The 25,677-nt window shown below is 50.6% G+C and overlaps 1 protein-coding gene across 8 annotated transcripts in view; it reads right to left on the reverse strand.

The window, feature by feature from the left end:
- The window catches only part of TIAM1 (TIAM Rac1 associated GEF 1), a 285,262-nt gene that overhangs the window by 109,421 nt on the left and 150,164 nt on the right, over window positions 1–25,677 (reverse strand). For 4 of the 8 annotated variants that reach the window (XM_066599058.1, XM_066599055.1, XM_066599059.1 and 1 more), the window contains 2 exons: window positions 14,067–14,156; window positions 5,883–6,853 (listed from right to left, as the gene is read on the reverse strand). In XM_066599058.1, coding sequence (XP_066455155.1) covers window positions 5,883–6,842 — 960 coding nt within the window. In that variant the 5' untranslated portion in view covers window positions 6,843–6,853; window positions 14,067–14,156. Of the gene's footprint in view, window positions 1–5,882; window positions 6,854–13,958; window positions 14,157–15,372; window positions 15,392–25,677 lie in introns of those variants that run through there. The other 4 variants (XM_066599062.1, XM_066599063.1, XM_066599061.1 and 1 more) reach the window with 3 other exon arrangements.

Genomic DNA, 25,677 nt, shown 5'->3' on the forward strand with positions numbered 1-25,677 from the left:
CTGGGCGCCAATAGATGTGGATCCGCAGGTCAGAATACAGTCGTACAGAGGATCGGCGACTGTTTACGCCTGTTGCAAAACATCCTAGAACTTCAGAAAACCAAAGACGAACTCCAGAAGCAGAGTATCGGGGAAACCACATGACAGAAGAGACTACGAGCTGCCCCCTATGGGGCTCCGTAATCACAACACCCAGGGGGGCTGTATGGACTTGTGTGACCGATCCATCTAGAAACATTTATCCGATGACACAAAACCAACTACAAGACCGTCCGCCGCCGGCCCTCTGCAGCCCCTCTAAACTACATCTCTGACTTAAAGCCTAGCTATCTATATAAGAAGAGAGTTAGGAGAAAGGATGTAGTTTCTGGCAGCCCCCCCAACAAGCCGGTGGGGGCCGCATCCTCCCTGCTAACCACCTTCCGAGGTGTGTGTGACCGCGGGGCGCGGTGCTACCGGCACAGCAGATCTTCATTTCCTGACAATGTGCAAAAACAGCAGAAATGAAACCTACAAGCTTCACCTGAACGGCAGCGCAGAGCTGCCCGTAGGTCCTCACTGGCCCACCTAGTTTCCTCACCAGCCCACCTGCTGTCCTCGCCGGCCCGCAGGTCCTCACCAGCCCACCTGCTGTCCTCGCCGCCCCGCAGGTCCTCGCCGGCCCACCTGGCTTCCTCGCCGCCCCTCGCCGGCCCACCTGGCTTCCTCGCCGCCCCGCAGGTCCTCGCCGGCCCACCTGGCTTCCTCGCCGCCCCTCGCCGGCCCACCTGGCTTCCTCGCCGCCCCGCAGGTCCTCGCCGGCCCACCTGGCTTCCTCGCCGCCCCGCAGGTCCTCGCCGGCCCACCTGGCTTCCTCGCCGCCCCTCGCCGGCCCACCTGGCTTCCTCGCCGCCCCGCAGGTCCTCGCCGGCCCACCTGGCTTCCTCGCCGCCCCGCAGGTCCTCACCGGCCCACCTGGCTTCCTCGCCGCCCCTCGCCGGCCCACCTGGCTTCCTCGCCGCCCCGCAGGTCCTCGCCGGCCCACCTGGCTTCCTCGCCGCCCCGCAGGTCCTCGCCGGCCCACCTGGCTTCCTCGCCGCCCCGCAGGTCCTCGCCGGCCCACCTGGCTTCCTCGCCGCCCCGCAGGTCCTCGCCAGCTCACCTGGCTTCCTCGCCGCCCCGCAGGTCCTCGCCAGCTCACCTGGCTTCCCTGCCGGCCAACCTGGCTTCCTCGCCGCCCCGCAGGTCCTCGCCGCCCCACCTGGTTTTCATCCTTGTCAGTCCCTTATGCAGTGTAAAGTCTGACCGGGACGAATCCAGCTCCGGAGTCATATTAACCCAACGCCAAACCTCCTCCAGTCGCTCTATACATTCCGGTCGGACAGTCACCTGATTCTGTGCCGGCTGACTACCAACATGGCTGCCAATGCAGCTCTCAAAGGGGTTATCACCCAGCTTTCCAGGATTCCTGAGAGGTAAACCCGCCTCACCATGAAGTCACACACAGCAAACCTGAACCTCTTAGCATCCTGGAAAAACTGGGTGACAACGCAGGAGCCGACGGGGATTGTGTCACACACCGTATCGCAGGTAAATAAAGCCTCCCACTGCTCAGGCAGGCATACGCGAATGGCCATTTATGTTAATGAGCGAGCGGAGATTGGCGATTATGCCTGCGCAATACTAAATTCTATTTCCACTACCAGTCAAAGGTTTTAGCGCACTTCAATTTTTCCAGTTACTTTTTACATTAACAGTTCAGGTCCAGCAAATAACGTGAAACGGCTCAAAGGTTTAAAAGTTAGTTAAAAACATGAAGTTTTAACCTGAAAACACAAAAATCTGCTGAATTTATAATTTTAACTAAATGACTTATTTCAGGGAACACATGAAGGACGGCCGCTCGCAGCACAAAGTAAATTATGGTTTGAAATTGGACACAAACTGTTCCTACAGGAGTCTCAACTTTTGTAGATGACTTCCAAACCCTCCTATTCTACATAACCAGTGTTTGAACAGACTGCTTTACCCCCTCCGGGGCAGGATCGGGACAGTTTAGTTCTTCAGGACGGAGCACATGGCTATCATAAGGGCAAGAAATTAAAGATGACAGCCAAGTATAACCCTAAGGCCTCCTTCGTCCGGGCGCTTTCAGCACCTAATCGCGGTATACCGCTCTCATAGTTTTCAATGGGAGCCGCTCAGACAGCCGCTCGATCACAGCGCTTTTCAGCGCCACGACTTCCAAGCGGTGTCGGTTCTATTTTTGAGCGTCTGGACCTCTGAATAGCCGGCTGTAATTCTACAACTTCCCCTGCAGTAGGCGCTGCATCCCCCACAAGAACAGCTGCCTTCCAGGGGTTCTGTGGGTCAAACCCTCAACAAGGCACCTGCTGTAGCGGCCATGTGTAAGGGGTTCCCTGCGATGAGAAAGCCCCTTTATCGTCCGTTTTCCCTCAGCGCCAATTTCACAGGCTGCTCTTACGGGGCGCGAATTCAACACCAAGAAGAAACCCATAAAGGCAGAGAGAACATACAAACTTAGTGCAGGAGTTGTCCTGGGAGAGTCCATGCTGCAAGGACCTCTATAGTGGGACTACAAGTCCCAGCAGAAACTATCATTATAGTACATGAACATGCCGCTTACCGCAAGCAGAGAATTTACAGTCTGCATGAATATCCGTCACCGCGCCATTATACTGTATTACAGGACATCATACGATGGAGCGGGCTCACTGTCCGTGCGCACAGAGGTCAGGTGAAGGCGACGGGTCACAGGCACAATACTAGTAAATATTTGCTTGTTGGCGCCATTCAACCGCTGACGCGGTGCGTAGTAATCTAAAGCCTTTGTACACGTCTATAAATACTGGCGCACACCGATTGGGGGCGCTCCAGGTCTTTACGGGGACCCCTACGCCCCGCTGCCCAATAAGAATATTGTACAAGTTATGCATTAGAGTTGTCCGTTCACATCAAACTACAGCTGTGACTGCGGGACTATTCACCAACCGATGGGCCACGTCACAGTCAAGAATAGGACATGCAGCGTCCAGCGCCCCCACAGGTCAGACGGCAGACGGACAGGCCAATGCTTGTGAGCGAATGTCTAGAGTCGCAGCGGATTGCACACCCGATGGAAAGGCCAATGCTTGTACACGACCGTTTGGTAGAATACCGCCGACCGTACAAACAGGCGACGATCGGCCGTCTAGCAAACGCCCATCTGTTGGCGGGTAACAATCTGTACAGTCTGAAAAATAATCATTAACCCCTTTGTGTCTCAGGGCATAAAAGTACGCCTTCCTGGGCAGCAGTTCCATCGGCAGGACGAACACTTACGCCCTAAAGATGGACCAAGCTCAGACGCTCAGCCCACTGATCCCTGCTGTTAACCCCTTACATGCCTGATCAATGTTGAACGTGGCATGTAAAAGCGGTTCACGGAGGAAAGGAGCTCCCTCTGACATCATTGGACCACCACCACTATGTAATGGTGGAAGGCCAATGGATTGCCATGGTAACTGGACGCCAGATAATAACGTACGGGTCTGTCATGGCCTATGATCACTATTATTAGCGATAATAAACTGCAGTACAGAAGTGCTGCGATGTATTATCATAGCATCACAAGTTTCCCAATAGGACATTAAAAAAATAGTAATAAAAAAAAATGTGGTGCATTTTCTACTCTTTACTTAAAAATATTTTTTTTTAAATCCACGTTTGGTAACGTCACATCCGTAATGGGCTAAAATGGGCATAGCGGGCAAAAATACTTATTAATTCACCTACCAAAAAAAGCCATATTAATCCCAAAATGGTAATAAAAGTTACAGCTCATCACGCAAAAAACAGGCCCACACAGCGCTCCAGCGGCGGAAATACAAAGTTATGGAGATACGAGCTCATCATAATATATAGGTGTTAAATACACACACACAAAGAAACTTTCAGGTGGATTATATATATATATATTCATTCACACCCACAAAGGGTTTTTTTTTTAAATTGTGTAAAAGTGGGAACCTAAAGTAAATATGTAATATTGGATTTTTGACCCGCAGAGGAAGTTTATCACGCAACTTATACTGAATAATAAATGCTGTAAAACACAAAGGGCCCGACAAAAAGAATATTTTAAATTATACATTATATGTTCCCAAAAATGGCCTCAAAAACTGCAGCTCGCCACGCAAAAAAAAAACACCATGCGGCCGCGTCGACTTGAAAATAAAAAAAGTTACGGTTTTCAAGAAGTGGAGAGGAAAATCCCCCAAAATTGTCACGTCCTTACTTCAAAAGTAGGCCACGTCACGAAGGGGTTAACAGCGATCTATCTCTCTCCCGGTGAACAGAAAGGACTTGCTGCTGAGAGCAATGAAAGTGAATGGTGGAAGGAGGATCGCTCATCTCCAAGTAGAGTCTAACTGGCCTTTCACAGGCAAATCAAACGAGCGCCGATCGTGAAGAGCAGCGCTCATTTAATGCCGACATTGGCTTGTGTATAAGAGCCCGAACAACCAATGTCACAAACGCGTAGCGCCTACTACTGGCAGTCAGTCAGCAAGGTCCATGACAACCCTGCGCTGGGCAGGTCAGGATGCCTCAGCAGCGCCCCCTCAGGCTTCGGGCCTACAAGCGTTTGTACGTCATCATGGAAGATATAGGAAAGAAACGAACATTAAAGAATCTTAACAGTAGAAAACGGAGATCAGAGGAAGCGTTTACAGAGAACATCGCCGGAGCGCCATCATCAGAGATCAGACGAAGCTGAAGAAACCCTAAACCAATTAAGACGCGTGTAAATCCCGCCGGGGTCCTGAGAGCCGCAAGAAGACAGTCTGCTAACAAACAGGATTACATGGGAGCACTCAGCCAAGATTAGCGGGAGGAGACCCCTCAGCGGAGGCACCAAGTGGGCCCTCAGGATTAACCATCGAAGAAAAACCTTTGACCCCTTGTTGGAAGGTCACATCAAGGTCAGAATAATTTTAAAAAATTATAATTTCCTCTTGTCACAATTTGGACCAGACAAGACATTAGAGGGCTGTGCAGGATGCTGGCCCATACTTAGCATACGTCATCAGTATCAGCTGTTTGAAGGGCCACAGCATTCGGGTTAGTGCTGCATCCTTTTCAATGTATACCAGGCACAGTACCATAACACAGCATCACTGGGTACATACATTACTGCTCCTGAGTTACATTCTGTATTATACCCCAGAGCTGCACTCACTATTCTGCTGGTGGAGTCACTGTGTACATATATTACTTATCCTGTACTGCTCCTGAGTTACATTCTGTATTATACCCCAGAGCTGCACTCACTATTCTGCTGGTGGAGTCACTGTGTACATACATTACTTATCCTGTACTGATCCTGAGTTCCATCCTGTATTATACTCCAGAGCTGCACTCACTATTCTGCTGGTGGAGTCACTGTGTACATACATTACTGCTCCTGAGTTACATCCTGTATTATACTCCAGAGCTGCACTCACTATTCTGCTGGTGGAGTCACTGTGTACATACATTACTTATCCTATACTGATCCTGAGTTACATCCTGTATTATACCCCAGAGCTGCACTCACTATTCTGCTGGTGGAGTCAGTTTTGCAACTCTGTCTGGGCCGGGCCATCTGCCGCTCGGTTCTCTTCAGCCCCTCCCCCTTGTCTAATGACGAGAGTAGTAGATGCCAAATCATTAAACAAGGGGAGGGGCCAAAAAGGACATAGCAGCAGACAGCCCGGACTAGAATGAGCTGCAAAGCCGCCCACTGGATGAACGGTAACTGATTTATTGTAACAAGTCCATTCAGAGACACAGGGGGTACGATCCTGCCGATCCGGCATATGATAATCTACTACTGGCAGTGATTTACAGACTCCCGCTCTTACCTGAGTAGTTTTCGCCCGGCGTCCATGCATGCTGTTACTGTGACTGAGCTTTAAGTTTGTAGCACCTTCGGAAAGACAGTGAGACTTTCTACAGGGGAGGGTGTTATAGTTAATGTAGGACAGCGTCTCATTGGCCGAAGCAGGCGACGTTTTGTATTGGACAGTTTCCGGCGAATGAGACACCAAATTTCGACAGTAGATCATGAACTTATTCCTGGGGACGCCATTGATGGTGGCCAGCTGGCTCTTCTGTGGGTACAAGTCTGATAAAGAGTTGGCACGTTGGGAAGAGTCCAGCTGTGTGGGAGAGTCTCCCGTGTCGATTCGAATGGTTTCTTCGCAGTCCTTCTCTTCGTTGGAACATAAGATTTCCTCAGTGCTGGTTAAGTGTTCTTGGCTCAGGTCCGAGAGTGAAAATTCTAGGCTGTCCTCCCTCCATATATCGGCGGATTTGGAGCGTTTCTTCTTAAAACTGGCAGTATCCAAGAGGTTGGGCCCATTGGTCAAATAAAGCTGAGAACGCCCATTTCCGTCAGGGTAGTAGGCAGACTCCTCCCCGTAGACTCTCCCCTCTTCAGAGTCCTGCATACTCTGTTCGGACGCGGCTGTGAGGACTGTGCTGCTGTTCAGACTGGGAGTGACCGAAGAATCAGTATGATAGGACACGGGTCTCATGCCCATGTCTGCCCATCCTCGGCTATCGTAGTCATCGAGGGTGCCATCCTGAGAGTAGGGTTCCATGCCATTTTCTGCAAGCGACTGTGGGATGCTTGGCGTGCTGCTTGACCTGTTGCTAACCTCTGAATTACGGTGCACCGGTTTCCCAGAAGAAGCATGTCTGGTGCGGCGAGCGGCTTTGTTGGAGATGCGGAGTGAGCGGGAGGTGTGCTTGCGGCCCAGGCTTGGGTGCTCCTTACCGTACAAAGCTTGCTCTACATTTTGGCTTTCTGCGTTTCCCATGTTTTCACCGTCTGAAAGCAATAAAGAGATAATTACTTGTAAATAACCAAACTTTAGGGATGGGGGTGGAGCTAAACAGAAAACAACAATGGCCTTTAAGGAGTTTTCCAACACTGCAGTAAAAAGTGGCTTTCGGGAGAAAAATAAACTAAAGGCAGGTTCACACCCGCGCCCAAAGGTCAGGTCTGTTGCCGTTGTTCAGCACTGTCCTCGGAGCCAAATACCGAAATATGGAGCTACTAGCACGCTACGAAGGACGCTGAACGGACCTCACTGACTAATGGAGTCCATCTGACTTCCGGCATGCCAACTATTTCGTCTGGGACTTTACGCCGGATCTGCGCCCAAGGCTGCGAACAGAACCTACGATGCAGCGGTGAACCTGGCCTTAAGGCACGCTCACTGGTTGGATGTGTTCAGTCCATCTCGGTCGCTCTGGCGTCCGCCACTCCGAAGTTGCTGGACCGGTCACGGGCCGTTCACAGCAGAAACAGGCTAAGCTTGTGATTGGCTGAAAGGTCACATGCCCAACTTCCTAGTTCTGCGGGGAGCAGAGCAACTGAGATGGACCCAAAAGACATCCGACTGGTAAGTATGGACTCCGTTTGTTGCTTTGTGCCCTCACAGCCACTATTTTCTGAGTTTTGAGAAACACCATTAAAAGGGGTTGTGCCAAAATATAAAGTTATTCCCTACATACAGAGAAGGTGATCCGTTTATGACCGGAGGCAATCCTTTGGTTTCCTGTATGAATGGAGGTCCCACATGCTCCATCCCTATATTCATCTCAGTAGGACTGCCAGTAAGTGCCTAGTACAAGTCCTTAGCCACCTTCAGCATAACCACTGAAATACACGGAGCTGCGGCACACATGTATAACCTCCGTGCCACTCATGAAGGGACTTCAATCCTCGGAGGGTCTCAGAAGCTGGTTCTCCATTGAGCATGTTACCCCCCCTACTGGATGGATAGGGGATAACTTTATATCTTGGTACGACCCCTTAGTACGATCTAAGATCGCTTCATTGTCACCTTTTGATTTGAACTAACAGTAAAAAGTCAACACAGAAGTGGAATACTAAAACATAGTTTGCACATTTTAAAGGGATTGTCCAGTTGTAAACTACTGTCTATCCTCATCGATGGGCCATCAGTAGTAGATTGGCAGGATGCCTGACGATCAGCTGTTCGCTGCCCGAGTGCTTTGTGCACTGAACCAATATTTGCAGGATGTAGACAGCTCCGTTCCCACTGCGATGGCCAGTTTGGTACTGCAGGCCAAGTACTCACTTACTTCAATGGGACATTAGTCTGCAATACCAAGCCTGGCCAGTGGGGGATGGAGCCATCCGTCCATGTATGAGTGCACCAGCAAACAGCTGATCAGTAAGGGTCCCCGGCAAAAACAACACCCTGCCGATCAACTGCTAATAGACAATGCTGATCATATGTCATCAATAGTTTACAATTGGACAACCCCTTTAAACTCTACAATAATGGTCCATTTAAGAATCGTAATAGATGCATTCAAACATCAAACAGCGCCACTCATGTCCACAGGTTGTGTCTGGTTTTGCAGCTCCACCTCATGGACATGAATGGGGCAGACTACAATACCGCATGCAACCTGTGGGCAGGTAGGGCGCTGTTTTTTGGGAAAAAAAATGATGTTTTTTCTAGTCTTCCACAACCCATGCTCCTGCAGTGTGTTCCAATATGCAGGTAATATGTACAATATTCATTAACTGCAGCACACGAAGAATGGCATTTAGATAGGTAGATACACAGGAAGGCCTAATAGATGCCAGAAGAGCACTTGTAAAACAAACCCGTCACAAAGACAACACAACGACAAGGTCTAAATACAGCTTAACGATAGACCGAACGTAACGGATTAATGTTCGCAGAATGATGATGCTAATGGAGCGCCGAACACAGAGGCATTTAAAGGGAAATCATCCAATATGTAAAAAAACACGTCAACGCTACAAAACATATCAGCAGGTCAAACACACATAAAAGCCAACCGTATTAAAAGGGGCCGTCCCACCGAATCAGAAGGGTTGTGCCAAGATTGAAAGTTATTCTTCAACCACAGGGGAGGGGGACCGAGATCGATCGACCATCGTGACCTTCACTGATCAAGAGAATGGGGCTCTAGAGCGTCCTGGCGGGTGGCCAGTCATTTGCCGGAGGCAGCCGAGCTCCGGGGACCGGGGGTCTCCTGCAGCTGCACTGAGATGAATGGAGGGGTAATATGAATGTGCAGCCCCCACTTTCCTCACTTCATGGCATGCTGGAGGCTCTTGGGATTGGTGGCGGCTCCAAGAGGTTGGACTACCACCGATCAGATACTTCTCTGCTGTAATGAGTATAGGGAGAACTTTCAATCATGACAAAACCCAACTTATCCTCTTGTTTATAAGATGGGGAATAAGTTTCTGATCCGTAGGAGTCCAAACACTGGGCCGCCCCTCCATCAGCAGAACAGAAGCCCCAAGTATCTCCACATGAATGGACTGGCACTAGCGCTCCATTCACTTTAATCAGGACTACCAGAGATAGGCGAGCGGTTCCACTCTGCTATCCTCCGCAGTCCCGTTGAAATGAAGAGTGATAATAGTCACAAGGAGTTGTAGAACAATTTAATTATAGGAGCAAATGTGTTAAAACAACAAAACCACCGCAGTACTTACCTGTTTCTCCTCCTGGGGATCCAGCGCAGCGGCTCTGTGGTCCTCACAGTTTTTGCTATGGAATGGAAACCACTTGACCACTGCAGCCAATCAGAAGCCGCAGTGATCAGGTGGGTTGGTAACCTGGGACCATGGCTGCCAGCATCCGAGCAGTGATAGCAGGAGAATGGCACGGGCCCACTGCGGCCTCCGATTAGCTACAGTGCTCAGGTAGTAGCTGTTTCGTAACAAAGACCAGGATGACGGCAGGGCTGCAGAGCTAGGTGACCGGCGGAGGGGACGGGTTAGTACCGCTGGTCTTGTTACTGCAGAGCTGGGTGACCGGCGGAGAGGACGGGTTAGTACCGCTGGTCTTGTTACTGCAGAGCTAGGTGACCGGCGGAGGGGACGGGTTAGTACTGCCGGTCTTGTTACTGCAGAGCTGAGTCACCGGCGGAGAGGACGGGTTAGTACCGCTGGTCTCGTTACTGCAGAGCTGGGTGACCGGCGGAGAGGACGGGTTAGTACCGCTGGTCTTGTTACTGCAGAGCTGGGTGACCGGCGGAGAGGATGGGTTAGTACCGCTGGTCTTGTTACTGCAGAGCTGGGTGACCAGCGGAGAGGAATGGTTAGTACCGCTGGTCTCGTTACTGCAGAGCTGGGTGACCGGCGGAGGGGACGGGTTAGTACCGCTGGTCTCGTTACTGCAGAGCTGGGTCACCGGCGGAGAGGACGGGTTAGTACCGCTGGTCTTGTTACTGCAGAGCTGGGTGACCGGTGGAGGGGACGGGTTAGTACCGCTGGTCTTATTACTGCAAAGCTGGGTGACCGGCGGAGGGGACGGGTTCGTACCACTGGTCTTATTACTGCAAAGCTGGGTGACCGGCGGAGGGGACAGGTTAGTACCACTGGTCTTGTTACTGCAGAGCTGGGTGACCGGCGGAGGGGACAGGTTAGTACCACTGGTCTTGTTACTGCAGAGCTGGGTGACCGGCGGAGGGGACAGGTTAGTACCACTGGTCTTGTTACTGCAGAGCTGGGTGACCGGCGGAGAGGACGGGTTAGTACCGCTGGTCTTTGTTACTGCAGAGCTGGCTGAACGGCGGAGGGGACAGGTTAGTACCACTGTTCTTGTTACTGCAGAGCTGGGTGACCGGCGGAGGGGACGGGTTAGTACCGCTGGTCTTGTTACTGCAGAGCTGGGTCACCGGCGGAGGGGACGGGTTAGTACCGCTGGTCTCGTTACTGCAGAGCTGGGTCACCGGCGGAGAGGACGGGTTAGTACCGCTGGTCTTGTTACTGCAGAGCTGGGTCACCGGCGGAGGGGACGGGTTAGTACCGCTGGTCTCGTTACTGCAGAGCTGGGTGACCGGCGGTGAGGACGGGTTAGTACCGCTGGTCTTGTTACTGCAGAGCTGGCTGAACGGCGGAGAGGACAGGTTAGTACCGCTGGTCTTGTTACTGCAGAGCTGGGTCACCGGCGTTGAGAACGGGTTAGTACCGCTGGTCTTGTTACTGCAGAGCTGGGTCACCGGCGGTGAGGACGGGTGAATATCACTGCTCCTGTTATTTTAACACATTTGCACCTATAATAAAACATCTGTTTGACAATTAGACAACCCCTTTAAGAAGGATTGTACCACAATTACCAGTTATCCCCTTGTAACTTGCCGATCGATGGAGGTCTTACCGCTAAGACCTTCACTGATTTGCAGAACAGGGGTCCTGTGTCACTTTGTGGGGGTTCACTTCTCCCCTCGCAGTGACATCAGCATGAAGAGAGTGCTGGCCAGCATGCAAGGTGGGGATAGGGAACAGCTGGTAATATTGGTGCAACCCCTTTAATACTGTGGGATAGACCCCTTAAGTAAAAAAATAAATAGAAAAAAAAAAAAAAAATGAAAATTTTGTCAAAAAAAATAAATCTATAACAAACAAACTAGTGAAAGAATAAACACTAAAATAAAAATAAAAAAACTACCTAAGAGAAAAAACCTAAACTATTTATATAAAGCCAAGCTACACCGAGAGCCAAAAGAAGGGAAAAAATAAACAAAAATGGCAGCCGACCAACTGCGCTTTTCTCGGCGGCTTCTGTCTCTTTTTTCTCCTGACCTACAAAACAAACAGCAGGAAGGAGATAAAGCAGAAGGTCAAGAAAGCAGCGCTGCGGCATCCCTCTAACGAGGGCATCCCTCTAACGAGGCGGCCATAGTGCAGCTATTTGCAGCGTCTGCCACAAATTGGTCATTGGGATGGAGTAAACTAGAAGGGAAGATCTCGGAGGGATAATGGACGGCTGACCTCAATTAAAAGGGAGCTTCTCGCCAGGCAGCGGCCGGGACAAGGCTGCTGATGCAAGAGCATGAAAGGACGGCGTCGCTTCCCCGGAGGGGAACTCAACCCATGAAAGCTTTCTGCACTGACAGAATAAAATGTATAACATGAGAACGTGAAGGAGCAACGCCTGCAGGGAGAGATGAGCGCGGCGGCCGCGGCCAGGAGAGATGAGCGCGGCGGCCGCGGCCAGGAGAGATGAGCGCGGCGGCCGCGGCCAGGAGAGATGAGCGCGGCGGCCGCGGCCAGGAGAGATGAGCGCGGCGTCCGCGGCCAGGGGAGATGAGCGCGGCGTCCGCGGCCAGGGGAGATGAGCGCGGCGTCCGCGGCCAGGAGAGATGAGCGCGGCGTCCGCGGCCAGGAGAGATGAGCGCGGCGGCCGCGGCCAGGAGAGATGAGCGCGGCGGCCGCGGCCAGGAGAGATGAGCGCGGCGGCCGCGGCCAGCGCAGAGAGCGCCGCCAACAATATGCAACATCAAATATTCATATATACGCTGAGCTGTTACTTACTTGGCATTTTCCAATAGATTAAGTGTCCGGACCTTGCATATAAAAAGTATGTGCCCCCTCCCTAGAGACCGTTTTATTGGACACCACAACTGAATCCTGATGGATTTAATGAGGTCACCTGACGGCCACTTTATTAGAGACACGTTGGCCCTCCTTTGGCCTTCAGGATGCACCAATCTGTGACCTCCTATTGGCGCGGGGCAACAGAAATCTGGATCCGTCTGACTAACTGATGTTTTTTGGCTCGCTGACGCAATTTTTACGCTCTTGACAATGAAGTCTCCCCAACATGGCGCTGGAACTGGTCGTCTGCTGTTATAAACCATTGGTATTAAGAAACAGCGAGTTGTGCGTTCGGACACGTTAGTTGGAGCTCCAGCGTTGTATGCCTCTGACTGTGCAGCCTGTTGGTCAGAACGATTCCTGACATCCTCCTCTGACCCCTTTTGTATATGAGTTGCTTGTCCACAGGATCCCCTTCCACTGGATGTTTTTCCTCGATCGCGCCATTCTCTGTATACTCTCCACACTGTTACACAAGTAAACCCCTGCGGTTGGCGGTGAGACCCCGGCTAGTCCAGCACCGATAACCGGCCTCATTGGAAGTCGCTCCGATCGCTGGATTTTTCCATCTAATGTGGATTCACACCGAAACTGATCCACAGAAAACGTGTTTCCGGATTTTATACTCGGGGTCACGGGGAGAATTACCATACAGGGAAGCGCCAATCATGAAAGGGCCGGGGTCTAATAAAGGGGCATTCAGCTTCGAAGAAAAGGACTCTTCCATTACTACTATAAAACGGGAAATATTCTCCTAAAATGATCCCCAAAGCAACAAATACATTTTACAGGAAGTAGAAAAAAAAAAAGAAGTGTTTTTGTATTTATCGCTATAATCAATTCTTTTATCGGGAAAGTTTAACGAGCCACAAATCCTCGCTGGAAGAAAAAAAGAAACAGCCCAAATCTGCTACTTGAAGGGGGTCAAGAGAAAGAAGAGCCGATGCTACTGTAGGGTCAGTTTCGGACTCCATCCAGGGGAGACTTTGCGCCGGGACTGCATTGATCACCGACGGCCTCCAAGCAGATTAACGGTCTGCAGTGACCTGCAAAGTGTAAGAGATCCGCCCCGGCCGGGAGAATCGCGCCGCATCTGGGTTTGTTCGAACTTTCAGAGTAGAACTCCTGTACTTCGGATCAGTGATGGAGCACAAGGTCATCTAGTAATGAAGTAGGGAGCGTCTCTCCCCGGATCCCGCCGCCCCGTCTTAGAAGGGATCTCGCAGTGCGCACTTTTATAACACTGTCTGCCATTGTCGGGGTCCGGACTGAAGACTCAGCTGCCCTATAGGCTCACAATGATGAAACGGCACGGCAGCTATAGTTCTTACGTCGTGTTTAGCGGCTCATAACCTACTTGCTGAGGGTTTCCAATGTGTAACAAATTATGTTTTCACTCTGCATTACTGAGAAAAGTAAAAAGGGATGAAAGGTAATAAATCTGTTCTCTGCGCCGCTCCGACAATAAGGCCGATGTTTGCCAATGGCGGAGCTTCACTTCAAAGAGCCGGAGATCACAAAGGTCTCTTACCCTGGAATCAAGGTTTCCGGATTAATAAAACAGAACCCAGCGCTGTAGGGCTCAGCGTGCGCGGAGCATCCCGGATCCCATCCCACCACATACAGGAAGCACAGTCACCTCTGGCAGAAGGAGGACGGACTCAGCATCCCTCCACATAGGGCCTTCCTGCTTCCCGCTCATTCACTTCTTGTTTTGGCTGATTGAGTCCTGAAATAAAAACAAAATACATATAAAACGTCGCATACGATGAAACGCAACACTCAGATCTATAGTTTTCTGCATTTGCACCTCCGTGCGACTTTAACGCCATTATGATCAGTGAAAAGACGAAAACTAGTAAAAGCGGCACAACGTTTTGGTGGAAACAGCTCCAAAAGGCATCAGGAGTGACCCGGACTGAGGCTTTATAAAATGAACCAGTAAGGCGGCATGTTTTGGGCAGTAAGCCCCTTCCTCCGTAACACTGGGCCTACACCGATGTGACCGGATGATCATATTTAGCTGCACGGCAGGAAGGGTATGGTTTCTCCTTAGGGAGAGCACCTAGAAGGTGTGGGGAGATTTATGAGGCCACCCATGCTCCTCTGGGAAATTTATGCAAACGCGAAGAAGTTACGAGGCTTGTTAAAAGGGAATGCTGCCGTCCAATAGGTGGCGCTGTAGAGGCACTGCTCCATCTTTTTATTTCTGAAGTTTTCATCTCTACAACTATGGGGACACAGCTTAGCATTATCGCCTCAGCACAGCAGTGTACCCCTCCCCCCCACATTTCTGAGGAAGGGCCTCGTTGCCCCGAAACAAGTCTCATCACTGCTTTATTATTTCATTATAAGAGGTTGGGTTTAATCCTCCCCGTTTTCACCTAAAGTTGCGCCATGTACTAATTTGTGTCTTCTCACTGATCATATACCATGCCCATCTTCCACTGTTGTGGGGTAACCCGGGGCGGCAGCACTTCCTTAATCTTATCACGGCCATCTTTTCACCTTGAACACCAGGCAGGCACATACTGATTTTTGAGGCTCCACCCTAATCTGGTCTGGCAGCATTTAACACTATTCTAGCTTTCAGAGACTTTTGGATTTGCACCTTTGTGCGACTTTAATATTATTATGAATCAGTGAGAAGACAAACTGACATCCAGCAGAGCTGTCAGTGAGAAGACAAAGTGACATCCAGTAGAGCTGTCAGTGAGATGACAAACCGACATCCAGCAGAGCTGTCAGTGAGAAGCGGCTGCAGAAGTGGGGAGAGTAAACCATTACATTATAAACCAGCAATGAGGCATCTCGGGCCCCAAGCCCCCCTCAGTAATGACGGGGTACACCGCTGTGACCAGTGATAATGCTTAGTTGTGTCCCTATAGCTCTAATGAGAAAACCTGCATGGTTACACCTCTAGGGGCGCCGCTAAGCATTCTCACCTGGCTACTGCAGTGTATCCAGCCTACTGAAGAAGGGGCTCAGTGGCCCGAAACGCATCTTATTGTCGATCTAAGAACGAAAGAAGGAGTCAGGTTGACTCTTCCTGGTTTTGGAGTTGGCTTCCGTTGTGCCGTGTTCTCGTCTTTGTCCTCTCACGGATCATATATCATGCTTATCTTCCACTGTTGGAAGTATTCCTAAATCTCATCACAGCCCTCAGGCACGTACCATTACTTTATAGGACTCCACCCTAATTCTTCTCTTGCAGCGCCTCTTACCATTATAGCCCACAGAGATTTTTGCATTTGCACCTTTAACCCTATTCTAGGCACCAGGTTTGGTTTTTCTTTACATTTCATGGTGGTAAGCCCGTCTAGTTATACAATAATGGAGGCGGCAGAACCAAGATGATTGTCCATTCAGGAGTCCAACGACCTGAGAAAGAGAAGGGTGCGGCTTAAATACAATGCACCCTTGGCATTATATACCGTACGGAGGGGAGCGAAGAATCAGCAGTTACTATGGAGCAGCTTCTAAAATGGGCATGTAGCTGAGAAGTGTCGGAGAGCCGATCCCCCCGACAGCATCGCTTCCTCAACACCCAGGAGATCAATACTAAAAACAAGCGCAACACCGGGGGTCCGACCCTCCGACCGCAATACTGAAAACAAGCGCAACACCAGGGGTCCGACCCTCCGACCGCAATACTGAAAACAAGCGCAACACCAGGGGTCCGACCCTCCGACCGCAATACTGAAAACAAGCGCAACACCAGGGGTCCGACCCTCCGACCGCAATACTGAAAACAAGCGCAACACCGGGGGTCCGACCCTCCGACCGCAATACCGAAATATCTGCAGCTCCTAGCAATACCCTCTAGGCTCCAAGTAGAGAGAAATGACAGGGAGGCAATCACCCCCCCCCCCCCATGTAAAAGGGAATACAAAGAAGAGGTTTATTTTAGACTTCATCATCTTGTTTGCATCTAAAGGGAAATACTCTAAGCCTGATAATAAAATGACTTTTAGCCTTTTTTTTTGCTTCTACTTCTGGGGTTTTCCAGAGTTCTATTTTTCCATTAAAAGTTAATTCCCCGCGCAGTAAAATACCTAACGGCGTATACTCACCTCTCTCGGCTCCTGCTGGGTCCCGCGGCGAGGCTGTTTACAGGCTGCCCAGTTTACACAGCGTCACCGGCGCTGCCGTCTATGAACAAGGTCCGCCACCGAGAACCGAGCTCTAACCCTGGCTGCAGCGCCTGTGACTTTCCATAGACAGACCTGGGGTGCAGCATCGCAGGACGCAGCATCGCAGGACGCAGCATCGCAGGACGCAGCATCGCAGGACGCAGCATCGCAGGACGCAGCATCGCAGGACACAGCATCGCAGGACGCAGCATCGCAGGACGCAGCATCGGGGCGGTGAGTAAACGCCGGTTATTTTACTGCATAGCAAAACACATTTAATGGAATAAAAATAACTCGGACAAGCCCTTTACGGTCATTTTCTGGGGAGCAATTTGCTCTAGTAGATGAGTGCCGCTCAGTATTAAGTCTGCCTGGCTCTTAATAAATGGTTTGAGGGTAAAATACATGCCAGCCTTCTTCCAAACACACCGCCACCCTTGCCCATAGGGTTGTGTCTGGTATTGCAGCTCAGCTCCATTGAAGTAAATGGGAACTGAGCTGCAAATCATGTAGAAGGGTAGCGCTGTGTTTGGAAGAAGCCAGCCATGTTGTTCTTACCCTGGACATCCCCTTTAAGAGGGTTCATCCCCATAGACTATCATCACTATCAGCATTACATCCCCATATAAGACCCGTTAACACGGGCCGATAATCGGGCATAAACAGTCGTTACAACAATTGTTTTCCCACTCAGGCCAAGTAAATCTGCACCCGATTGGCTAACGAATCAGCCAACGCTCCGGCCGATGTACAACGGCCCTTATAGAAGCAGGTGTACCGCCGACAGAGGAGTCATTCTGCGACAGATAAAAGATGCGATCAGACGACAAATGAACTTTTGCTCGTTGATCAGATGATCGGCGACACATTCAGATGGGCTGACTATGAGGGTGAATGTTCAGGCTTCAGATTCGTCCCTATGAAAGGCCCGTTAGTGGTTTCTCTGTCACACAGCATTTCATCAGTCCAGAACGGCAAGTCTTCCCATCACGCAGATGTAGTCTAATCTTCTAGGGCTGGATGACAACGCCTCGGCAGCTCCAATAGTCGCCCCATTTTGGTTGTCATCAAAGACCACTCGAGGCATTAAAGAGGTTTTCCAAGAGCCTTTAAGGCTCGATCCATGGTCGTGTCATGAGCCCCAATCAACAAGATCAACGCTCCTCTGTTTGGCCATCACGAAGACCAATTCAGAGTCTACGGGGATAGGGGGAACATTGTCCGATAACCAGACAACTCCTTTAAGATAGTGATGACCTAACCTCAGGATAGGTCATCAATATCAGACCGCTCAGGACCCCCACCAATCAGCTGTTTCAAATAAGCCTTCAGTGTATACCAGGCACAGCGCTGTACATTGTATAGTGGCGGTGCCCGGTATAGCAGCTCAACCCGGTTCACTTGAATGAGACTGAGCAGCCACCACCCCCGCCGATCGGCTAGCGATCACCTATCCTGCAGACGGCTGGTCAGTTTCTTAGTCCCGGAAGACCCTTTTAATGCATTTTCCATTTTAAAAGTCCTTAATACTGCGACTGGCACCAACCTTCCAGCAAGGGGTTAACCCACCAGCATCGGCGGTAACGTTCCTGGTCTGATAATGGGACATTCCTCTGTAATCTTTGCATTATATCCAAATTCCACAATGAAAACACAGGTTTCAAGTGGTTTGTGAGGAAACGCAACTGTGCAATGTACGGAACAGCAGATTGCAGGGTAAAAATAGCCGGGTGGTGGGAGTCTGTTCTGACAAGCCTCATCTAGCGGTGCGAGCGGGGCGCTGTGGCAGGAATAGAAAGCCTTACGTAAAACCTGCCAGGCGCTTGACTCCTCGATAAATGGATGTGCTGAGATCCTGACAGCACCTGATACACCTCAACACACAAGTGGAGGGAACCAAAACGGGTCCTTGTCGCCAGCAGAACGCTTGTGCCCGGGGTCCGGACTGCGGGCATTAGAAAGGAAGCGTCCCAACAAGGACATGACCAACGCATCACATCCCATACAAGGTCGCTGAGTGGAGCCAAACCAAGCGCTGGCGATACACGACCGAGGAGCGATCGTGGGGGTCTCCTGTAGTGGGGGTAGTAACGATCAGTAGATTACAATGAACTGCACAGCAGAGGTCACCAACACTGAGGGCACTTTAGAGGGTCTTTCTCCACTTTGGACAACACTTACTTGTTAAAAAGTCAGTCCCCTTTACAATAAGCTGATAAAATGTCCTCCCGCTGAGACCTCCCAGCAATCAGCTGTAATTAGTACCTGACAGTAAGTATTAAACTTTCCTACAGCACTCCCGCAGGAGAAATGAAGTATTACACTGAACTCATTCCTAACAATGGGTTCGCTGTGTAACGCAGGATAGGACAGGTCCTCCACAGGCTTTTTCCTTTGGCCAAGAAAAGGGATCTACTCTAGTCATTCTGTGGCATCCTGGATTCGCATTCCTGAGATGGGTGGGGGCTAAAGAGGTCGGATCCCTGCCGTTAAGATGCTTGCAGAGTTGGAAACCTCACTTGGTTCCATAACTCCTATATAAGAGCATGGGAAGATCCGCTCCGTCTGGGTGGAAGTGGTACTTCCTCTGGTGGAGCAGGATTTGGGGGCACCTGATGCCAAGAACAATCTGAGATGGGAATAACCCTTTAATATAACCCCTGAAGTCTTGGCATATCAGCCCTTCAAATATCAAGTACCGATTCAAGCAGAACTTTTCATATGAAGTATTACATAATGGAATCGGCCAATCAAGAAAATGTTTGGAGCGCGAACAGAATCAGCGCAAATTATGGAATCACAAAAAGAAAAAGATATTGCATTTAAAGGGAAAAAATCAGCTGTTTCTATGGAAACGTAAGTAAGAAGATCAGAGTGTCTCATTGCAAGTTTGGAAAATAAAGTTTGCAAGGAGGCTCGTCAAGAGGCGCGGTGACGAGGCCGAATACAGACGTGACTTAAAAGCAAACTTGGCTGAAGTTCATCGCTGCAGATTACAGGGAATATACATATCCTCCAGTCTAACAGGTGGATATGAGGAACGATACGCGCTCATGAGTGCCGCCGTACAACACGTCGTGTAACCGCTCAGGTCTGCGACGCCATAATGCCTATAAACCATGGCGGGTGCTGATGTACGCTTGTCAAATCCTGTCAGCGTATCTTAATCCGCGGCGATTATCGCCTGAATTCTTGCTGGAAATAGTGATTTGGGGCAATTTTCGTACATCTAGCTGCCGACAGGGTGCTGAGTGAGAAATCCCCCTCTTGTTGGGGTCGCTCTCCCAGCGGTCATAAGCTGTACCGGTATGTGTAGACGTCCGGGACTTCAGAGCACATGGCGGCGCCCCACGATGATTCACATCAGGCGCAAATTAGTTTTTCCTTGCCTTGCAGTTTTCATGATCTCTGCTTGCTGTCATTTAATGCACCCTGCATGCTTTACTTCCCATTGCAAAAAGATCCAACCTGACCACGAGGCGTGCGTCTGATTCCTGAGTACAAGCCGAGCAGCGGGCAGTCATCGCACGACCAGGTCAGGTTCAATCCACGGCAAGAGAACAACATGATGACAGCAAGCAGAGATCCTAAACTCTAAGGAATCCATATAGAAAGCATACTGGAAGACTGGAGAACTTTTCACTAAACGGCGGGTCAGATGTGGCGGATAATCTGTGGATTTGCAGGGTGGGTTGGGTTTCTGTAATCTCATCGCATTCCCTAGAACATTTCTCACAGATACGGTGGGATGATCCTCGGGCGGCGATCCCACCAGAGGGTGAAATGAGCACCGAATGTGCTGCCATATCGGTGAAACGCCACGCAGACATTACCCGCCAAAGCGGGTTAAAGCGTAACTGAACTTATGCCGTGTCAGCAGTAGTGATAACAACCGGACCCCCTAAGACCCCCATTGATCGCTAAAACTAATGTACAGAAGCAGTCGGCTGAGCGCTGCGCCCCTCCAGGCGTCATCGGCCAGCGGTATGGACTCTGTAGATCCTCCGCGCCGCTTGCAGATCGCGCCGAGCAGGACGGAGACTGGAGAACAGATCAGATGGTCTCCGAACACGATCTCTATAGTGGCTACAATTATAACTAATCGGTGACAATCTGTAAACGATCCGGAGAAAACCCCGAACACATAATTACCGAAGATTAAGGGACCTGCGAGTGACTAATGCCAGGAGGAGAGTCGGAGCAACAAGGTGCCTCTCCATGTGTTACTCAAGTCCTTGCGGTGACCCTCCGGTACGGGGACCAGATTCTGCACTGTAGGAGGGGGTCGTTACCTGCACTTCTCTGCCGTCCCGCCGGTTTCAGGTCCTGTTTTTGGGCCGACAGGTGTTAGGCGACCAATGCACTATAGCGGCTGACTGGCCAATCGGAGAGCAGCGCACAATGTGCATTGAGTGGTTAGAAAATTGCTGCAAACATCTTGAAGGCTGAAGACAGATTGGAGGGGCGGCAGAGAAGAATGGCAGTAATACCCCGCTGCAAATTAGGAAATCCAAAGGAGTTGCCAAAACGACTAAAAGAGGCACAAGATTACCTACAAATCACTAAAAAGTCATTTCATGGCCTGTAAAGCCGTGACACCAGAAGCCGCAGCAGAGAAGCGGCACGCAGTTCTGTAACGGTGTCCTCCACAGCACAACTAATTGGCTACACTATGTAAATGGGACATAACCGGAGGGACTGGGGTCAGCCCTACCTCCATCCTCCGCGTGTCGGCCGTCCGCGGCTACCAGCCTGGAGGACATCAGGAAGAAGCTCCGTCTCCTCCGCAGAAGCCTTGGGCGCCGTACTGAGGTCTCCAAGACAAAGGATGAAGAGTGGCCAGGAATCTCCAGGAAACAAAGACACAGAAGCACCTGGAGGCTACAGAGCCGACAGTCACAGGGGGCATCTGCAAGCCATGGGGGGCCGACAAAGACATGTCAGCTGGAGAGAAACTCCAAGCCCCCTGCAACAAAGAGGCGGACTGTTCCTGCAGGGTTATGAGAGGTCCAACATCCAGGACTCACAAGCGGTCCTAGAACAGTCCTAACAGTCGCACAAGGGAACAGCATCATCATGATGGATTGAGGGAGGATTTTTGGGTGACCCAGAAGATACCAAATCAGGGAGGATCAGATACAAACTTGTGGCCAAACGGTTCACCTCTTTAGTCCTTTCCTCCCGTCACACAAACCTACCAACCTCTACAGGACCGGTCCATCTAAGGTGTAAGAGGGCCGCTGGGGGCCGGGGTCGGGTATGATGGGTCTCCTCTTCTGTTCCTACAGGAGAGCAGCATTTTATCCTCTCTCACCACAGACGGTTTTCTGCCCTTCGTCCGGTCCGTTACCAGAAGCGGGACGAGCAATCGCAGAGCGGCGCTCCCATTAATTCCAGTGGGAGTGAAACCAGCACTCCCACTAGCTCCCCCGTCTGAACACCAGCAATGACAAAGGGCCAGATGATCAGCTGATGGACGGGGTTATGAGCGGCGGACCCCCATCCATCAACTACTGATGATTCATACGAAGGATGGGTCATCAGCTGAAAAAAGAGATAAGAATTTTCCAACCTTTAAAAGGTGTTGCCCAACTTTGTGCCGTTTTGCAGACAGCTCTGTACATTGTGTAGTGGCTCGTGTTGGTACTGCAGGCTGAGTCCTATTGAAGGACCAACACGAAATGTAAGGAGCCGTTTGCTTTTCCCCCCGCAGTCATGTGATCATGGGTGCAGCCATTGGGTCTGCAGCAGTCATGTGACCTACGAACGCGACGCTGTTGCATCTGGTTTCGGGAAGCACAGAAACAAAGAACAAGTTGAGCGGCGCTGGACTGGAGGCACAAGAAACAGTGAAAGGGTGAGGAAGGATTTGTAATACCATTCCCCACCATAGGGCGGTTTTTACCCTATTCTGACGGGGAGGGGGTGTAATGAGTCGAGAGAAACAACTTGTTCAGCGGACAGTTATTTAGGGTGTACGGCCATTTTAAAGGATTTGTCCCAAGACGACAAGTCCGGCTGAGATGCCACATTGGAGCATATGGACATGATAGACCAGAGTCCCAGCCTGTTCATGTGGACTGTAAGGAGACCGTCACCATCTTTTTGCGCCCCTGTCTGGTAGCATACAGTAGCGCCTGTCACACGGATTACAGCGATGTCTGCTGAGGGGATCTGTGCAGGAGTTTGGGGAAAATTAGCATTTTTATTAGTGGCAAACATCCATAGTGGGGCTACAGGAAGTAGTCCTGGATATTCAGGAGCTTCGGCTAGTCCCACCCACTCCACCCTTCAGACACTGATTGACTGCCCTCTGCCTATTACTGTGTCAATCATTGGCTGGAGAGCGGGGTGGGTGTGGCTAGGCTGCAGCTCACAAATATGGAGGACTACTTCTGGGTCTGGCTGCTACTAATAAAATGCAAGCTTCTCCTAAACGCAGCGTGTAAATGCATTCAATGGGGAGGAATCTGCTCAAAGGTCCAAGATTTAGCATTACAGCGGACAGCGAGAAATTGGGGGAGGCAAGTGAATATAAAAGAGGCGCAGCCTCAGTGACCCCTGACTTACCGCACTCATAGGACTCAACAGGTAGAAAACCTTATTTTTAGAGGACACCCCCGTGTGGAATCGGTCCGGTCATAAGAAAAAACTAATGATATACACACATCCATCTATCCATCTCCAATAGGTATTCTGCCTGTGCAGAAAACAGCAAGGTAGCGAAATACCAACACCAGAACAGCTCAATGAATACTGTACCAGAACCAAGCTCATAACATGAATACAGCACCAGTACTGAGCTAGTAACAAATAGCCACAGTACATAGATACAATACCATAAAAACACAAATACAGCAGCAGAACCAAGCTCAGTGCGGAGCTACATTACTAGAACCAAGCTTATAGAAAATACAGTAACAGAAGTAAGCAATTCAGTTGCAGGGGGTCAGTGGGCCGACGGCATCACCATAGAGGAGAGGAGGATTCATAAGGCTCCAGAAGACACTGCCACATGGAGGAAGGAGATCCGGCCGGGTGGACCAAGGTGGGAAGCGCGGTGCAATCACCCTCAGCCTACATCTGACTGGCGCCTCCCTACAAGCTGGTGGCTGGCACCCTTGCAATCGCACCGGTCACACATAGCCAAGAGCGGCCATGTAGCAGGTCCCCTTTAAGTACCACCGCAATGTTTTGGTTCTTGGTCAGGAAGTGTCGCGCTACTTTAATGATTTTCAACATCCGGGATCATATAAATGGTGGGAACAGAAGACCAATGCAGGCGAAACCTTAAAAACAGCTCCTTTGTGACTCTGCAATTACGTCCCACTGCACTTCAATCTGCAAAACAAAGAGCCTGGGGGAATGCAGGGGTTAAACGTGAGAATACTGTAATTAGGTGAGCAATCAAGTAATAAGCATCCAGTATGTAATTCCGAAGCAGCGGGGCGCTATTCAGCAGCCAATCTTTGATCCCACGAAGGTCCGTGTATTGGCAGCAGCAGGCGAGCGAATTAGTTACAGTTTGTGTTAACTTAAGGCTGTTAAAGGAATTAAACCCCTCGGGCCGCGGAGAAAGGGAGGAAGTAGCGGGCGCAATGTAAGGCGAGGCGGGCGACCTTACCTGGGGAGCTGGAGAGCGCAGGAGTCATACAGTAACAGGACGAAATCTGCGAGAACGCGGAAGATTCCAAGAACTGAACGTCAAGGGTCAAAACTAAAGAAGGCCCAAGAGATTAGGAGATGGAAGGAGGCCGACGCGCCGACGCTCTACCTGTAGGCCGCGCCGACGCTCTACCTGTAGGCCGCGCCGACGCTCTACCTGTAGGCCGCGCCGACGCTCTACCTGTAGGCCGCGCCGACGCTCTACCTGTAGGCCGCGCCGACGCTCTCCCTGTAGGCCGCGCCGACGCTCTCCCTGTAGTCCACTGTCTCATGACCATTGGCCAGGGCTCTCCACATATACACGTGCCATGTGCTTCCCATGAGCAACTTCGTTCTTTTCCTTTTTGCTAAATGAAGCCAATCTCTGCGCATTGTTCATCATTAAAGGGATTATATGGGACTTCCATCCTCCGAACAGGCCATCATTAGTGGGTCCGCCACTCAGGACCCCCGCTGATCAGTAGACTGCCGAGCCTGCTGTCAGTGCGGACAGCGCTGTCCGTATTCTAGAGACCCGGTTTAGTACTGCAGGCACAGCTTCCATTTAAGTCAATGGGAGATGTATCTGTAGAACCAACCCGGGTCACAGCAATGTCGACAGCGCTGGTTGCACTGACAGCAAGCCCAGCGATCAGCAAGGATCCTAAGCGGCATACCTCGGGAAAATTAACTAGGGATGGTTAATCAACAGTGAGCCCTACGAGCCCTTCAGTACAGATGACCGATGAAGGGTGGTTTCACAGTTACTTATGTTTTCATGTCGGCAGGGCCGGTCGCACATCTCTGCAGCCGCCAACTCCAAGGAGGTGTTCCTTTTGCTCATGCAGCCGCCCTCCTGACATGAGTATAGGGCAGATCTTTTTAACCGCTTCCTACCCAGACACTTTACCTGAATGCATTACCAGAGATGGCCACTAGACAGTAACAGGTGAAGAGCCGTCACAGATTTGGCAATATGGTTATGATCCGATAAATCCAGTTTATGTGCACCTCGTGCAATCCGTTCTTTATTGCTCCAAAGCTTTTGTTTGGACAACATCCGCACGGAGCTTGTAATGGTCTGCCTGTGTTTGTGGAGAAAGACCTGGTGGCTAAGTGCCTGGCAGTGATGCCTCCTCGGGTGCATCCACTGAAGGAGAACCCCCACAGCCATATTCAATACTAGTTGTAGGGTTTTTATGAGCTTTCGGTTCAAACTAATACAGACTGAACCAAACTTTTTGACGAAATTAAAGTGCATGTCCATTTGTTTCAAGCACAAAAGCGGCACTACCGGGTCCAGCAGTGGCATCTCCTGCATCACTTTTAAGATGTCGCCCAACATAAAGCCCCCCCAACCCCCTTCCCCCCCGCGGGACATTTTAACCTTTACCGCTGAATTGCTCAGAAGAGCCCAATCTTGGGGAATGTTTGGGAGGTAAGCCGCTCTTCAACCTCTTGCGAGAGATGCAG

This window comes from Eleutherodactylus coqui, chromosome 4, assembly GCF_035609145.1.
Source record: "Eleutherodactylus coqui strain aEleCoq1 chromosome 4, aEleCoq1.hap1, whole genome shotgun sequence".
In the NCBI taxonomy this organism is placed as follows: domain Eukaryota; kingdom Metazoa; phylum Chordata; class Amphibia; order Anura; family Eleutherodactylidae; genus Eleutherodactylus; species Eleutherodactylus coqui.